Source organism: Aethalodelphis obliquidens, unplaced genomic scaffold, assembly GCF_003676395.1.
Source record: "Aethalodelphis obliquidens isolate GAN/ISIS:26980383/991018 unplaced genomic scaffold, ASM367639v1 scaffold28, whole genome shotgun sequence".
Classification (NCBI taxonomy): Eukaryota; Metazoa; Chordata; class Mammalia; order Artiodactyla; family Delphinidae; genus Aethalodelphis; species Aethalodelphis obliquidens.
This window is the reverse complement of record NW_020837972.1, coordinates 7,346,803-7,363,187: the sequence shown is the minus strand read 5'-3', so window position 1 is coordinate 7,363,187 and position 16,385 is coordinate 7,346,803. Positions and strand designations below refer to the sequence as shown.

The 16,385-nt window shown below is 41.8% G+C and overlaps 1 protein-coding gene across 26 annotated transcripts in view; it reads left to right on the top strand.

The window, feature by feature from the left end:
* The first annotated feature begins 3,710 nt into the window (after nt 1-3,710).
* GIT2 (GIT ArfGAP 2) overlaps nt 3,711-16,385 on the top strand; it is a 62,057-nt gene continuing 49,382 nt past the window's right edge. For 22 of the 26 annotated variants that reach the window (XR_003436687.1, XR_003436686.1, XR_003436685.1 and 19 more), the window contains exons 1-7: nt 3,711-3,917; nt 8,050-8,183; nt 9,611-9,723; nt 10,355-10,460; nt 11,964-12,050; nt 12,168-12,298; nt 14,306-14,400. Coding sequence is in view for 23 of the 26 variants with exons in the window: in XM_027124516.1 (XP_026980317.1) it covers nt 3,866-3,917; nt 8,050-8,183; nt 9,611-9,723; nt 10,355-10,460; nt 11,964-12,050; nt 12,168-12,298; nt 14,306-14,400 (718 nt within the window). In the remaining 3 variants the exon portion in view is untranslated. Of the gene's footprint in view, nt 3,918-8,049; nt 8,184-9,610; nt 9,724-10,354; nt 10,461-11,963; nt 12,051-12,167; nt 12,299-13,426; nt 13,480-14,305; nt 14,401-16,385 lie in introns of those variants that run through there. The other 4 variants (XM_027124521.1, XM_027124517.1, XM_027124511.1 and 1 more) reach the window with 3 other exon arrangements.

The window sequence follows — 16,385 nt, the reverse complement described above, 5'->3', positions numbered from 1 at the left end:
ACCTGGTCCGGGGTCCGCCTAACCCCACCCACCTGAAGTCCACATCTGGAAACACAGTAATGTCCAAAACAGAGTTAAAACTCTCTTCTTTAGCCCAGAATCTCTACATGGAAAACTCGGTCTACCCTTCATCACCCCTTTTCCCCCTGCTCCAGCTTTCTCATATGGTTCGGTCCACAACTGGGCCTATTCCACCGGCTCTGTGGTCACGGGGTTGACAACAGGCGCCTGGACCAAACCATTCTAGTTACTGACTCCCTAGCCTTTTTGGACCTGGGCATATGCTTCCACGATTGGTCAGGAGCCATTTTGGAAGTGGGCAGCACCAAACAATTTTCAAGGGGGAATTATAAACTCTGGAGAAGTGGCATTAAATAGTTGCACAATAAGAGGATGGTTCTATCTCAGGATTTCTCAACTTCGGCACATTTTGAACCACGTAATTTTTTTTTTTTTTTGCTATTCTGGTAGCTCTGATTCTTTTTAATTTATTTATTTTTTACTTTTATTTATTTTGATTTTTTATACAATTTTAAAAAGTTGCTTTCCGGGGCTTCCCTGGTGGCACAGTGGTTAAGAATCCACCTGCCAATGCAGAGGACACGAGTTCAATCCCTGGTCTGGGAAGATCCCACATGCCGCGGAGCAACTAAGCCCGTGTGCCACAACTACTGAGCCTGTGCTCTAGAGCCCGCGAGCCACAACTACTGAGCCCGCGTGCCACAACTACTGAAGCCCGCACGCCTAGAGCCCGTGCTCCACAATGAGAAGCCACTGCAATGAGAAGCCTGCGCACTGCAACGAAGAATAGCCCCCACTCGCCACAACTAGAGAAAGCCTGCATGCAGCAGCGAAGACCCAACACAGCCAAAAATAAATAAATATATATATTTTTAAAGTTGCTTTCCATTTACAGTTTTTACTAAATATTGGCTATATTCCCAGTGTTGTACAATACATCCTTGAGTCTATCTTACCCCCAATAGTTTGTGCCTCCTCCCCTACCCTTATATTACCCCTCTCCCGCTCTCCCCAGTAGTAACCACTAGTTTGCTCTCTATATCTGTGAATCTGCTTCTTTTTTGTTATATTTACAACTTTGTTGTATTTTTTAGATTCCACATATAAGTGATATCATACAGTATCATACAGTATTTATCTTTCTCTGTCTGACTTATTTCACTTAGCATAATTACCTCCAAGTCCATCCATGTTGCTGCAAATGGCAAAATTTCATTCTTTTTTTTAATGCCTGAGTGGTATTCCATTGTTGAATACTACATAAAGGGAACATACCTCAACATAATAAAGGCCATATATGACAAACCTACAGCTAACATCATACTCAATGGTGAAAAGCTGAAAGCATTTCCTCTGAAATCAAGAACAAGACAAGGATGCCCACTCTCACCACTTTTATTCAACATAGTTTTGGAAGTCCTAGCCACAGCAATCAGAGAAGAAAAAGAAATAAAAGGAACTCAAATTGGAAAGGAAGATGTGAACCACATAATTCTTTACGTGGGACTTGTCCTGTGTTTGTAGGATGTTGAGCAGCATCCCTGGCCATTCTATCCACTGGATGCCAGTAACACTACCCCCAAAATGTCTCCAGACATTGCCAAATGTCCCCTGGAGGACAAAAATCCATCCCCCACCCCCCACTGAGAAGCACTGTTCTACCTGAACCCCAAACTGGGTTATGATTCAAAGTTACCTAAGGTGGTGGTTTATTCCACATATGAATGTCATCTATTTTCGAAGCTAGCCGTTTGAATTTGGGGTTATGGCCAAAAGAACTAATAGATAATACTTAGACTTGACCACAATCAGTCACTATTAAGTTCATTCTTTGGGTTTCAATCTAAGACACTATAACTCCTTGATTCAATGAAGAACCAAGTCAACTTACAGCTACTCACCAGCCTGAGCTTTCTGCACAGCTGTCTACAACTAGACCACATAACTGGGCAAAGTTATTTAATGCTTCTTGAAAGCATACCCTCTGCCTTCCCTGCTTGTGCACATCCAGCTTTTCAGATGCCTGCAACAACAGCTGTTCAAGAATCCTGGCCTAATCCATTCTCCACATGTGTTGAGTCCAGAAGATTTGTTAGTCTGCAAACCAAAACAGGATGCAGGAGCATCAGGATGGAACCCAGAGGCTCTAACTGTGGAATGTGTGGGAATTATGTGGTTATGCCCATACCACACATTTATAAAAATGGAGAGATGAACCAAAGACCAGTGCTTCTGAGACCTCTTCCAGGACTTCTCTCCTTTCAGAAGGCTTGTGCAATTTAATTTTCTTTCTCTTCATCATCCTATGTTTATTGAACATTTCTCTTAATCCATTAGTCGGAAAACTCCACGATAACTGCTCACCAGAGTACCTAAAGTTAAAACAGTACCTGGCCCACAATAGGCATGGAATATTTGCTGAAGGGAGATCATGGTTGTGTTTACATATAATGCATACAATATTCATTAGCATTAGGGTCACATCTCTGCTCTTCTTCCACTGCTTAAACTCATCTCATTGTGTTTATCTCACACCATCCTGTGAGTTAGATTATCTATTCTTATCCTCAAGACAAAAAAAAAAAAAGTTGTGATTAGAAAATAATAGTAATATCAAATTCCAGGGCTTCCCTGGTGGCGCATTGGTTAAGAATCCGCCTGCCAATGCAGGGGACACGGGTTCGAGCCCTGGTCTGGGAAGATCCCACATGCCGCGGAGCAACTAAGCCCATGCACCAACACTGCTTAGCCTGTGCTCTGGAGCCCGCGAGCCACAACTACTGAGCCTGCAAACCACAACTACTGAAGCCCGCATGCCTAGAGCCCATGTTCCACAATAAGAGAAGCCACCGTAATGAAAAGCCCGTGCACCGCAAGGAAGAGTAGCCCCCGCTCACCGCAACTGGACAAAGCCCGTGCGCAGCAACAAAGACCCAACTCAGCCAAAAAATTTTTTTTTCCAATAATAATAGGAGCTACTATTATTGAGGGCTTACTATGGGGCAGGCACACCACACTCTTCTGTAAATTATCGCATTTGTCCTTAGCCAGACAGTAAATATTTAGCTTTGCACGTCATATATGTTTTGTTGAATATTCTTCATCCTATCCCTTCTCTCCTTTTTCTTCTTTACAACCCTTTAAAAATGTAAAAATCATTTTTAAGTAACAGGCTATACAAAAGCAAATCATGGGCTACGGGTAGATACACATTATCTCCATTTTGCAGATGAGATTAAAACTGCAGCGTAAGGAAACATCTAACATATTCCTATTTTACTTATTGTAGATCTAGTGCAGCTGAAAGTAAGCTCCATAAAGACAGGAAATTTCGTCTTCTTGGCTCACTGCTCCTTTTCCAGTGCCTGGAGCAGTGTGTGGAACATAGTAGATGCTCAATAAATATTTGCTGAATAAAGGAATGCATAAATAAGTGAACTTGGCCAAAGTTATGCTAGATGACTTGACTACTGATTGCCTCAGGAAGGTTGTGGCTGCATACCTCTAGTCACTAGATTTTGCTGCCTCCCCTGATATTAATCAGCGCTGGGAAGAAGCGAATCTCTTCCAGAGAGGGAGACACCAAATCAAGGAAATTTGGAAGGACAGAAGACACCTGCCCTCACTCAAGATGGCGACAAGGCAGCGTGCCCTTTCCGGTCACATGACCTGCCCGTCGCCGACGGGCGCCTCCTCGCGCGTGCGTGCTGCGCCGCGGCTGTGAGGCGCTGAGGGGAGAGGCGCCGCAGCCAGCACCACCGTGGGGACCCGTTAGAGCGGAAGCGCCGCCGCCGCCTTCGCTGTCCCCGGCCACTAGGTTCCCGGCAGGTGGGAGGCGGGAGCCATGTCGAAGCGGCTCCGGAGCAGCGAGGTGTGCGCTGACTGCAGCGGGCCGGGTGAGTCGCACCAGCCGGGCCCGCTCCCTTCAGCTCTCCTGGCCGGGACCCCTGTCCCGGGGCCGCCCCCTCGGGCCGGGCGGGTCCCGGCTGTCGAGCTCTGCACCCTATGTCTGGGGTCGGGACGAGGAGGAATCTCGGCGGCCTTGGGGCGGGACCGTCCCGGGCCTGTCTGAGCCGGAGCGGGCAGGGGGTCGCCGCCCTCCCGTCCCTTCCTTCCCTCTCGTCCCTTCTGTCCCAGGCCGGGCGGTGAAACGGCGGGGTCGGGCCCGCTTTCCCAACAGGAAGGGGCTTGGGCAATCTACAGGAAGGCCAGTTACAGAAGTGAAATCCGAGCGTCCTCCCGGCTGCGGCCCCCAGAGGCTGCAGGTGTCAGCCCCCTCCCCACAGCTACCCAGACTCCCGCCCCAGGAGGGGGCCCTGGGGCCCTGCCCGGAGTGGGTGACACTCGCCGCTTCCCTCCACTGAGACTCGCCAGAGGACCCCCATGGATGAGTTCCCCGCTCCTGACATCCCTACTCCCACTCCACCGCGGAGAATCTCCAGGATGTCGGGGTCTTGCAAATGCGACCAGCACTTAGGAGGCAATGCCGGTTTCAAGTTCTGAGATCTGAACGAGCTGAGTTCAAACTAGATTTTGCCTCTCGGTGACCTTGGGCTAGTGACTTCATTTGGCCGAGTCTTGATTTCCTCATTTTTCCGATGAGGATAATTGGGAGTACAGTGCTCAGGGGTAGGGAAAATTCAATGAATATTCTTAGAATCATCTCATTTAAGGCGGTTTTTTTCCTTTTTTTCTTTTTTGTACTGTGTACAGAACCTTTACAGCCCCTTAAAGCTATAGTTGAATTTCTAAATCATACATTAATTACACCTTACAAAACAACCACACACCAAATCACGGGCAAGTATACCCATTTGTGCATTCAGGCAGTATAGGCATATGGGAGCATTGAAAGGCCAAAACCATTCCTCCCATGCATAGTTTTCAGATTTAGAGTTCAGATCCATCTTAGCGGTTGGAACTGGGTTGACAGGTCTCTACGCTGTTTTCAGTGTTTGGATTTATCTGCTTTGAATTTGAAGTTGTAAGATGGCTTCTTTGGCACAATAGCATCCAATAAACGATCTTAACGAAATGAGCACCAGTGTTTTTGCAACTGTTCGGAACTTCATCTTGTCACATGGAAGTGGAGACTGATTTTAAATAGTATCGTGATAACTCAAACCTTATGTGGTTATTTCACGGCCTGTATACTGTAAGTGGGGTTACCAGTTTCCTTTGAAGATAGGGAGATGGGTGGAGGAGTTTAAAAAGAAGTGTTTCAGAAACCAAGTTAGTGTGTTATACGAGCTCCATTGTATTCTCTAAAAATGTTATTTGTTCCACTTCCTTATTTTCTTGCCTGTTTTCAGTTGAACTTTCTGTGATGTTTGATTCACATGAATTTAGATTCAAACTTCCTGTTGAAATGCATTTTCTTTGCTTCTCAGTGGATGGTATGGGGCAAAGGAAAACTGCATCTCCATTGCCACACTAAATACTCAACTAAATAATAAATACAGTCTTGCACTTCTCCGGTATATTGTGCATTTCAGAACATTTTCTCTTCCATTGTTATCTTTTTAGTTGTTGTCTCATGCCTCATCTACAGAGACTTGAGTCACTTCCTTCCTGTTTTGAATATAATTAGGCTACCTTGAAATGTTCTGAACTTGAGCAGCTGGGAATTTGTGCTGCCTTTTCTGCAAAGCCCTAGTAAAAGAGTTACCTTTAGGGTTGGGGATCCCTTTGATTTTTTTTTTAATTAATTAATTTATTTTTGGCTGTATTGGGTCTTCGTTACTGCATGTGGGCTTTCTGCAGTGAGCGGGGGCTACTCTTCATTGTGGTGCTCGGGCTTCTCATTGCGGTGGTTTCTCTTGTGCGGAGCATGGGCCCTAGGGGCGTGGGCTTCAGTAGTTGCGGCACGTGGGCTCAGTAGTTGTGGTTCGTGGGCTCTAGAGCACAGGCTCAGTAGTTGTGGCGCACAGGCTTAGTTGCTCCGTGGCATGTGGGATCTTCCCAGACCAGGGATCGAACCTGTGTCCCCTGCATTGACAGGTGGATTCTTAACCACTGTGCCACCTGGGAAGTGACCCTTTTGAGATTCTGATGAATGCTCAGGCCTTCTTCCCAGAAAATGCACACGTGCTTAACTCTTTCATACAGAATTTATGTTAAGATTTCTCAGAGGAGTTATAGACATTTCTGAAGCCCATTGGTTGTGTTCCTAGAACCCAGGTTAAGAAGCCCTGGAATAAAACGTTCAGATAAACTGGAAGGGGTTCACCCACTCTCAGTCGTACAAACTCGGTTTGGATTTTACTGTGTTGTTAACATTCTGATGTTCTCTCCCTGGGATTCTGATTCACGATGTTAAGGTGATTAATATAGAGCCTTGCTTAGTGTGTGTTAAATCCTTGTTGTCTTGTTCCTATTTAATTTCCTCCAAGAAGATTGTGAATCCTCTGAATGATACGTGAAAAGCAAAGGTAATCTTCAAAATGAACAGTCTTTTCTTATGTGTGTCATTAGTCGTAGTACCATACTGCAAAAAGCAAAGTTGTTATGTATCTTTGCAGAGATCCTTCATCTTGGTGTTTCCAAACTTTATTTTTTAGAATGGCTTAGTAGTACTGACATAGTTGTACTTCATTGAATAATTTTGTTTCTGTTTTATTTCATGGCAAACATTTGACTAACAATAATCAAATCTTAGTATTCAATAAATAGTTTACCTTTTTTTTTTAAAGTGAATCTAGTTCATATCCTACTCTGAGTTCAACTACCTGAAAACTCCACTGAGATTTTTCACTGTAGTAAGACAGTGTTCATGTGAAACATTCAATGTTTCATGTATTAGCCAACAAAAACTTTCTCTAGTGGCCATGAATTTCAGTGGGCTCTTGAAAATATTTGAATGGTACTTAAAATAATTTGGAAATATTACTATATGCAAGGAACTTCACTTACTTTTTATATCCTCACCACCCTGAGATGTGTTGTTCTTCCCATTTGATCCATGATGAGGACCCTCAGAGAAATAACTTGCCTGAGATCATTATGCAAGAAGTGGCAGAGTTGAGGTTCAAACCCTGGACTGCTTATCTCCAGAGCCAACCCTCTTAACCACTACACTCTTTGACTCCCAGTTTGTCTTTGATTGAAATCCCATAACTTTTCATTATATGGTTGGAAGGGGTTTGAATAAACTGTTAGAAATGGTAAAGATGGTGTACATGCATTTTAGAGATTTTTGTGGGCATTGAAGAATTTTTAAATATACCCCTTAAGCCAGGCAGCTTGAGCGGCACCTATTGTCACCCCATTGTGAGTCTGATGAAATGTAGAAGGTCTGTCTTTATTTTGAGTTTCTAAATATTCAGTTTACTTTCCCAGTGTGAGTTATTCTTACTGCTTACCAAGTGTGAATTATTCCTTGTTTCAAAGGATGTCTAATGAAGCTCTGTGGGACTTCACAGGAAAAAAAGTATTGTGCACACACCAAAAGTATTACTCCCTTGTATTTTACATCTTTGCTTCTGTGAAGCCGCTGTTTTTACAGCTTCTGTCCTTTCAGATCAGTGGCGAGATCGGACTCAACAGTTTATTTAAAATACCTAATGGGTACGATAGCACAGGAGGTCAGGTTTCCCAGTCTGTGTTCAGAACCATAGCAGCTGAGCAGTTGTATAGTTGTGTCACTTGCAGCTTTCTGCTAAGCCCAGTGGCATGTAGATGTGTAGCAGTTGTAGGGTAGCTGTCTTTTCACCACTCACTTCACATAATGCTGTGTGGATTGTTCACTGACACAGTTATGTTATCTTGCTCCTTGTGGAGATGGATTCGAAATGATTCAGGTGAATCCTCTCAGTTTGCTTCTCTTACGTTGATTGAAAGAGCACACATCTGAGTTGGTAGATCTCATTAGGGTATCAGACAAACTCGCCAGCTTGATATGTTGACTAGCATACTAAAACAACAGAAATGTCTTGTTTTTCTGAAAAACCAAACCGCAGTCATCTTTTGCCATCTGGCGGAATAGCAACCACCTGGTATCCTTGCCACTGATTTCATTCTCCTTTCCAGATCCTTCCTGGGCATCAGTAAATAGGGGAACTTTTATATGTGACGAGTGCTGCAGTGTCCATCGGAGTCTAGGGCGCCATATCTCTCAAGTAAGGCATCTTAAACACACACCATGGCCTCCAACATTGCTTCAGGTAAAGAATAAGAATTCTGCTCATGGTTTGTAATTTAAGTTTTTAGGGCTCACTGTTTTAGCACTAAAATTATACTTCTTAAATCTTACAGAAATGTTTGACTCATAATTGAGCAGAGGTGCCATGCTTATTGATGCTATATATAATTATTGAATTCATCATTTAAGATTTTTTTCCCTCCTAATGTAAATCTTGTCCCAAAATCTGAACTATAGGTAGACAGTCATTAGAATTTCCTGCTCATGTTTCACTGCTGACTTTCTAGATGTCACCAGAAATTGTTTTTAAACCGTCTGTCTTTCCCACATACCGTGATGAATGTTTCTGAAAGTGACTGCCTTAGAAACTTTTCATGAAGTTGTCCGCTTTGATAGAAGCATGGACTGGGATTCCTCAGAAATTTCTGAAACATCTGATTTAAGTTCTCTTAAAGTTCTTGTAACCTGTTAGAGACAATTAAGTTCTGTTTTGATTGAATGCCTAACACCCTGCTAAGTGTTCAGGGGGCCCTTTGTTTTATTTGGGGGTCCATTGTCATGTCACCGGTACTTCTATTTCAGGGTACACATTCTTCGAGTTCTGCTGGAACTCAGACTTACGCATGTGTTTCGCCTTCATTTGTTTTGAGTACATATTTTACTAAATCTGTGCCAGCTGCACAACATGTCCTTAAAACTTGCCTATGTGTACCAAAGGATCAGAACAAGTGAGTGTGGATCTTTGATGTGACAATATCTTCACTGATGTAAAAAACAGATGGGGCCATGTCAGGAGTCATGCTTTGAAATGAAATTGGGAGACATGGTTTATTAATAACTTTTGCTCAGAAGTTTCTAACAGCTCATTCTCATGTGAACATGGATGTTTACTGCTGTCAGATTATACAGAGTACTCATTATATTATAGGATCTGAATAAAGTTCAGAGATGAGTAGTTTAAAATGCCAGATTTGACCCTAAAACAATTCCCAGAGTATGGCATGTGAACCACCAGTGGTACTCAAGGTAGATGTAGGTAATACTCAAATATTTATTTAAATGGTTGCCTAAAACTGTAACTAGCACATCAAATTATAATTGCTAGTGAAAGTTTTAGAAAGTAAGTGGATTTAAAGAAAAATATTAAGAACCTTGAAAACAGAATTTGGATGCTCAGGCTTGGGAAATACTGTCCTAAAGTGTCAAAGTACTCTTTCTTCATCATCTATGAGAAAATGTAATCAAACCCATTTAAGTACCTGCTGGTCAAACCTGAATCCTGCGTACAGGTTCATCTTTCTCATTCTAAAACAGAAGATAATGATGTGTGTGATATCCCAGTCATGCTAGTGTTTGTAATAGGGCTTTGTTTTCCCAGTTCAGTCACTGATTCCCACTGGATGTTTGCAGAAAGAAATTTAAATATGATTTTATGCTGCTTGGTTTTAGATGGTTGAAACCTTGTATAATAATGGTGCTAATTCTATATGGGAGCATTCTTTGCTGGACCCTGCCTCTCTTATCAGTGGAAGACGCAAAGCTAATCCACAGGATAAAGTACAGTGAGTGAAATGTTTATAAATACTCTTATTTCTTTGTAACCCCTGGGGCCCACTGAAAGGAGTGCAGCTGTTTTTGACCAGCCCCTACAGGGGCAGTACGGGAGGTGGTCACCCAGTTTTGCATTGACCTCTTTGCTATTAGGAATGCAGAACAAAGCCAGGCATGGGACCATCTCTTTTGCATGGTTACCCAGCACAATTCAGTGGTTTCTCCGGTTTAAGACTAAGGCTTGGTGGCTTTTGATGTAATCACATTTGAGCTTTGGCACTCAAACAGTAGGCAGTCAGACCAGAAATCTTGGTTCTGGGCTCCAGTCTGCCTGATGCCTCACTTATAAGATGGGATGAAGAGCTGCTTCCTCGCAAGGTTGCTAGGTCAATTAAGAAAATTACACAGAGCAGAAAAATGCTATAAAAAGCAGGTATTCTGCAGTCCTGGCCATTATAATGACTAATGTATGTTTTCAGACTTCAGGCCTGACAACACACTGCTGAAACTTACTTCAGTATTGTTCATTCTGTTCTTGAGTGGGGGATGTGGGTCACTTCCTCTTCTTTTTACAGTCTGAAGAATGGGGAATGTCATATCTGAACTGCAAGTGAACTGTTTTCTTTTTTTTTTTCGAACCAGTCCTAATAAAGCAGAATTCATCAGAGCAAAGTATCAGATGTTAGCATTTGTCCACCGCTTGCCCTGCCGGGATGACGATAGTGTGACTGCCAAAGATCTTAGTAAGGTGGGTCACACCTTTTAAAATCCCTGAAATTGCTGGATGAAGCAGCATATCGGCTGATTTGAAAAAAACTTAGAAAGAAAAGAAAAACAAAAACTCCTTTCTGTACACTAAATAATTAGTAACAGCTTTTTTTGCAGTTGGTTTCTTCTTTCATCTTACTTCAAATGGCAAGCATTCATGTTAGTGGAGGTATAAGGAGCAGAGGAACAAATAAGTATCCAGAAAACTATTTGTGTTTTTCAGATATGGTTCTAAAATTGTATTTCTGTAAGTTTTTGTTTAGCTTTGAAATAAGAGCCATCTCAGAGTTTGTTTCTAGGAGGGACTAGAAGGTTTGTGGGACTTCTGCAGGCTTCTAGGTTGCATGCTGAGTGGGATCTTCAGGAAGCAGGGTGTGACTCGAAGCTGTAGTACACAGGATGGTTTATTAAACTTGCAAAATGAGTAGATGGTTTTCTTTATGTGGGCCTTTACATGTTTTTGAGAGATGCCACGAAAATACATATCCTTATTTTCAAAGCACTGCTTTCGGCAAATGCTCACACAGATCGTAGGCACTCGTAATTCAGAATTTTAAACTTGGCATGGAAATGTATATGATTGTTACTTCCATTTATTAATAAGACTTGGTATGTGTTTTTTACCACAATTTTTAAAAATATAATTAAAAAATAAGACTTGGATACAGATGTTAGTGTAGATTTCTCCATTGCTATGATAAGAGTTATTGCATTTTGGACAATTCTAGGTTAGACTTGAAGGAAGGCAGCTCTTCTGAATGTATAAGGGCATTTCTGTAGTGGTACAGAATTTGGTATAGCACAGGCCTATTTCCCACCCTGAAAGACTTCATTAAATCATTGTATACAAGGCCAAAAATAGTGTTGAGGAGAGGGTGTGATATAAGGCAGAATCCTGTGACTTGCACGGTATAGGATATGAAGCTCTAAAGCCCTAGGTTCAATAATAACAACAAATAACAACATCAACAATAATAATAGCAGCTGTATTCTTTGAGCATTTCCTATGTACCAGGCTCCATGCTTTGTTATATCATTGAGTCCTTATAGTAACCCTGTGAATAGGTGGCATTATTATCACCATTTTAGAGATAAGGAAACTGAGGTTCAGATTGCTAAAGAACTTCCTCAAGTTCACACAGCTTGAGGGGTGTATGGTTTGAAATTCAGACTTCAGAGCCATGCTCAGCCACCTCTTCACACTCCCTCTCACTCAAGGTCTGGTTGTGCCACTTAGATCATGCATTTGGGCAGGTCAGCCTTCCCAGCCCTAGTTTCCTGTCAGGAAAATGGGCCTGACCCTGCCTTAGAGCCCGGGGATGGTTGTGACCAGCAAGGGAGAGACTGCTTCATCCACCTTACTGAGCTAAATAAAGATGATGTAGTACTACTATAATGTTTATTAAAATAGTCTGCCAGCTGCTCTGCTACGTCATTCTTTACATCTTTAACAAATATTCTTTCTTGTGTGTGTATTTTTCAGCAACTCCATTCAAGCGTGAGAACAGGGAATCTTGAAACCTGTTTGAGGCTATTATCATTAGGAGCACAAGCCAACTTTTTTCACCCTGTAAGAAAGCATGAATTGATTCAGACATTAAATTGAAACTAACTGGGTTGCATTCGTGTAGCCTTTCGTTTATTTAATTTTGCTTCTTTTTGTATACTTTTTATTAATGATTCTTAGGAGAAAGGAAACACCCCACTCCATGTTGCCGCTAAAGCAGGGCAGATTTTACAGGCGGAATTATTGGCCGTATATGGAGCAGACCCAGGCACACAAGATGCGAGTGGGAAAACTCCTGTTGATTATGCAAGGTAAGAGACTAGATTCTTGTCACCTCTCTCTGTTTGGGATTATTTCTGTTGTGTATGATTCATTGTTAAGTGGCTAAATTGTGTATGATTAACATTTAACCCCTTCAGAGGTTTGCATGCTATTATTTTGCAGATGAAGGTATTTCAAACGCATATGATCTTAGAGCCAGCTAAAGTCAGGGAGGGTAGAACCATTAACCATTGTGCTTAGCTTCCAGTCTTTCATTTCTTTTTATCCTTTAAACGCGGTGGTATTTGAGCCATAGTTGGAGTACAGATCAAGTATGAAGAATTGCAGAACCCACTCCTCAGTTTTTTAATAGTTTTATTCATTGCTTGAACTTAGAAACAAATCTATATGGATAGATATGTGGTTAAACAAGTATAGTAAAATGTTAATTGCAGGATTTAGATAGTGGATATCTGGGTGCTTGCTATAAAATTCTTTAACTTTTTGTTTCAAAATTTTGGCTGTGAAGTGCTGGAAAATAAATAAATACATCCATAGATTAGGCTTGAATATCATTTAAATGATAGAAGATGGATCATCTTTCCTTCTTTTTCCAAATTAACTTTTTCCAAATTAACTGCAAAGAATTATACTCTGCAGAGGATAAAATGACAAGTGACAACTTGAAAATGGCAAGTGAAATGAACTCTGCCCTCCTAGAATTTACTCTCTCAGGGAGGAGGAGGTTCATAAATGCATGTAAGAGTTAAATGAGGCAAGATAATGTAGAACTCATTACCAAAATTGATACATATATAGGATTTCTTCACTGTGGCCCAGATCATTAAGAAATGTCTTTAGTTGGTCTTTGAAGAGTAGATTGGATTTGGGTGTGTGAAGATGAGCTAAGGTGTTCCAGGTGAGAAGAAGGGCGTGGGTCAAGTTCAGGAAGGAGGGATGGACAGGGATGTTCGGCACAGCAGGAGACCTAATTGGATAGAGCAGAGTGTGTCTGGGAATAAGAGCTAAGGTACTGAGGAATACAGTATTTCATCAGGTCTAACACTCTACTGTTTATATGGGTCATCATTATTTCATATACCATTAAAAAGGAAAAGACTCAACCAATTAAATGATGATGTACTATCAACTGTACTATCAACTTCCTGATTTCACAGATGTTAAAAAATGAGAAAAAAAGATGTGCATCACAGAAATCAAAGATGTGTGGGTAGGTTGGAGAATATTTTTGTAGTACGTTGTATGTGGGAAGAGAAACTGGCAGAAACTAGACTTCATCTTTTAAGGGGAACAGAGCCCTCAGTAAATGATACTTATCACTTATCTTGGAATTTCCTCTTGTACCTTGCACATAATAGTCTCTCAGGGTAATGATTTATTTATATGCCTTGTTACTTAAAGGATTTCAAGCAGCTTAAATATTTGTTTCAAAGGCAAAATTAATATTTTCTGTGATGGAGATTAAAGACAAGGAGGTGTGAGCTATGCATTAGGTTGATCTGTCTCTCCCTGAATCAAAGACCTTGAAGTGGTTACTGAACTCTAATCCTGAAGTCAGGCTGGCTGCATGAGAAGCATCTAGGGGAAGGACCTTTTTCAAAATATTAATGTCCACACTGCTCCTGTTTTTATTGATTCAGAATTTCCAAGGGTGGGTCCTGGACATCTGTATATTTTTTTAAGCATGCTAGTTAATTTTTGAGAACCTCTACCCTTGACCATTTATTAATTTTATTTTCTACCTCATTAGATGAAGTTATTCTTTGTCCCTCTCATAAGTCCTTGAATTCCTTATTAAGTACTCTGTCTTATAAATTAATAAAGGAAAGGCGATAGTTGAGATTGTGAGAACAGTTTTTATAAAGGTGGGAATCGAAGTAGACCTTGACAGTTTACCTCACACAAAAAGGTTGATTATTCTAACAAGTCACGTTTGATAAATGACTCAGGTATCTCAAGGGACGTCTCTGTACTTTTCTATTCTAGCTCCAGTGGCCAGTGAGCAATATAAATGGTACTTTGTTTTCTCTTGGTAGGCAAGGAGGGCACCATGAGCTGGCAGAACGCCTCGTAGAAATACAGTATGAGCTGACTGACAGACTAGCCTTCTATCTGTGTGGCAGGAAACCAGGTGAGTTGAAAGGACAGCAGCCTCTCCACACCTCCAGCCAGTCAGTCTCTGGAAAAACAAATTGGGACACTATCATGTATGATCTCTGCTTTAACGTATCCTTGAGAAAATTGCAAATAAGGATTTCTATTTGCAATGATAGCTACAGCATTTTTTGTTATATGTGAAATATGTAACATCGGTCAAATCTTGAATTTTAGTTTTTAAAATTTTAGCTCTACAGTAGTGACTGTTTCAGGAATCAAAGAGCATAATTGAACTCAAACTGAACGTGCGCAACGGTTCTTGTGATTAATGGGAGTAGGAATGGAAGAGCAAAGGATTAACTTTTGTAGTTATTTGCAGAATTCTGCTATCTAAGGAATGGGAAAAAGTAAAAAAGTGAACTTTACCATTAACCAGCTTTGCTCATGAGGTAGAACTGGGGTCAGCAAACTGTGGTCCATGGGCCAGATAAGCCTATCACCTGTTTTTTTTCAAATAAAGTTTTATTGCAAGATACCCATGCCCATTCATTTACATATTATCTACGGCTGCTTTCACACTACAGCAGCAGAGTTAAGTAGGTTGAGTAGTTGCAACAGAGACCGTACGGCCACAAAGCCCAGAATATTTACAATCAGGCCCTTTGCAGAAAAAGTTTGCCAACCCTTGATATAGAATATCCACATACATGTATACAGTGGTTCTCCACCCTGGTTGTACAACAGAGTTAAGAGCCCTTGGTGTGGTTCCAGTTCCCAGTGAGATGGAATAAGCACACCCCCACCCTGTCTCTTCTGCTGAACACAATTATAAACTATGGACCAAATACGTGGAGTAGCTATCTGAGGACTGTAGCAGGTAGATTAGGGAACTCAAAGTACCATCAAGCTGGTGGTGAGTGTCCCCTTTATTTTGCTTCTGATACGGCATCCAGGAGCCTAAAACCTGGAACTGCATAACAGGTGCAAAGAAGCCTTCTCTGTGTGGTCTGAGGAGCAGGAAATGGGATTCCTACAGGACAAAGAATAGGGGAATTCCCCTGGGTTTTTTTCCTCTTCCTTTTTTCCCCACCCTAGTCCCTAGGCAATCCTATGGCTTCAGTAGTGGCAACAGCAGTGGCAGCACAGGTGCCTAAATCTCTGACCAAGAGCCTGAAGGGAATCCTGATTGCTTTTGTTTTTCTCTTTATTCTCTCACCACTTGGCCCTGGAGACAGAACCTCACCTGGTCAGGTACCTGCTAGAACAAAATATTAACATTCTCCGTAGAGTTTAAGGAATATTCAGAGTCTCCACAACATAATATGCAAAATGTCAGGGATACCACCCCAGTTACTCCACATGTGAAGGACCAGGAAAATCCCAAAGACTTGCATGGAAAAAGGTAGTTAACAGATGCCAACCCTAGATGACTCAGATGTTGGAATTATCAGATAAAGATTTTAAAACAGATAGTAACATCATGCTCTAAGAAGTAAGTGTGAACGTTCTTGAAACAAATCTAATATAGACAGTCTCCGCAGAGAAATAGAAGATATAGAAAAGAACAGAACAGAAATATTAGAATTAAAAAATCCAATAACTAAAATTTTAAAACTCACTGGTTGGGCTTAATAGCAGATGGAGATGGCAAAGAAAAGAGTGCATTGAAAATAGATCACTAGAAATAATCCAGTTTGAGCAACAGAGAGAAAAAAGAGTAGGAGGAAAAGAAACCGAGCAGAGCCTTAGGGACCTATGGGACAAAATCAAAACATTTGTATCATCACACTCCCAGAAAGAGATCATAAAGAATGTGATGCAGGGGCTTCCCTGGTGGCGCAGTGGTTGAGAGTCCGCCTGCCGATGCAGGGGACACGGGTTCGTGCCCTGGTCCGGGAAGATCCCATGTGCCGTGGAGCGGCTGCGCCCATGAACCACGGCCGCTGAGCCTGCGCGTCCGGAGCCTGTGCTCCGCAATGGGAGAGGCCCGTGTACCGCGGAAAAAAAAAAAAATGTGAT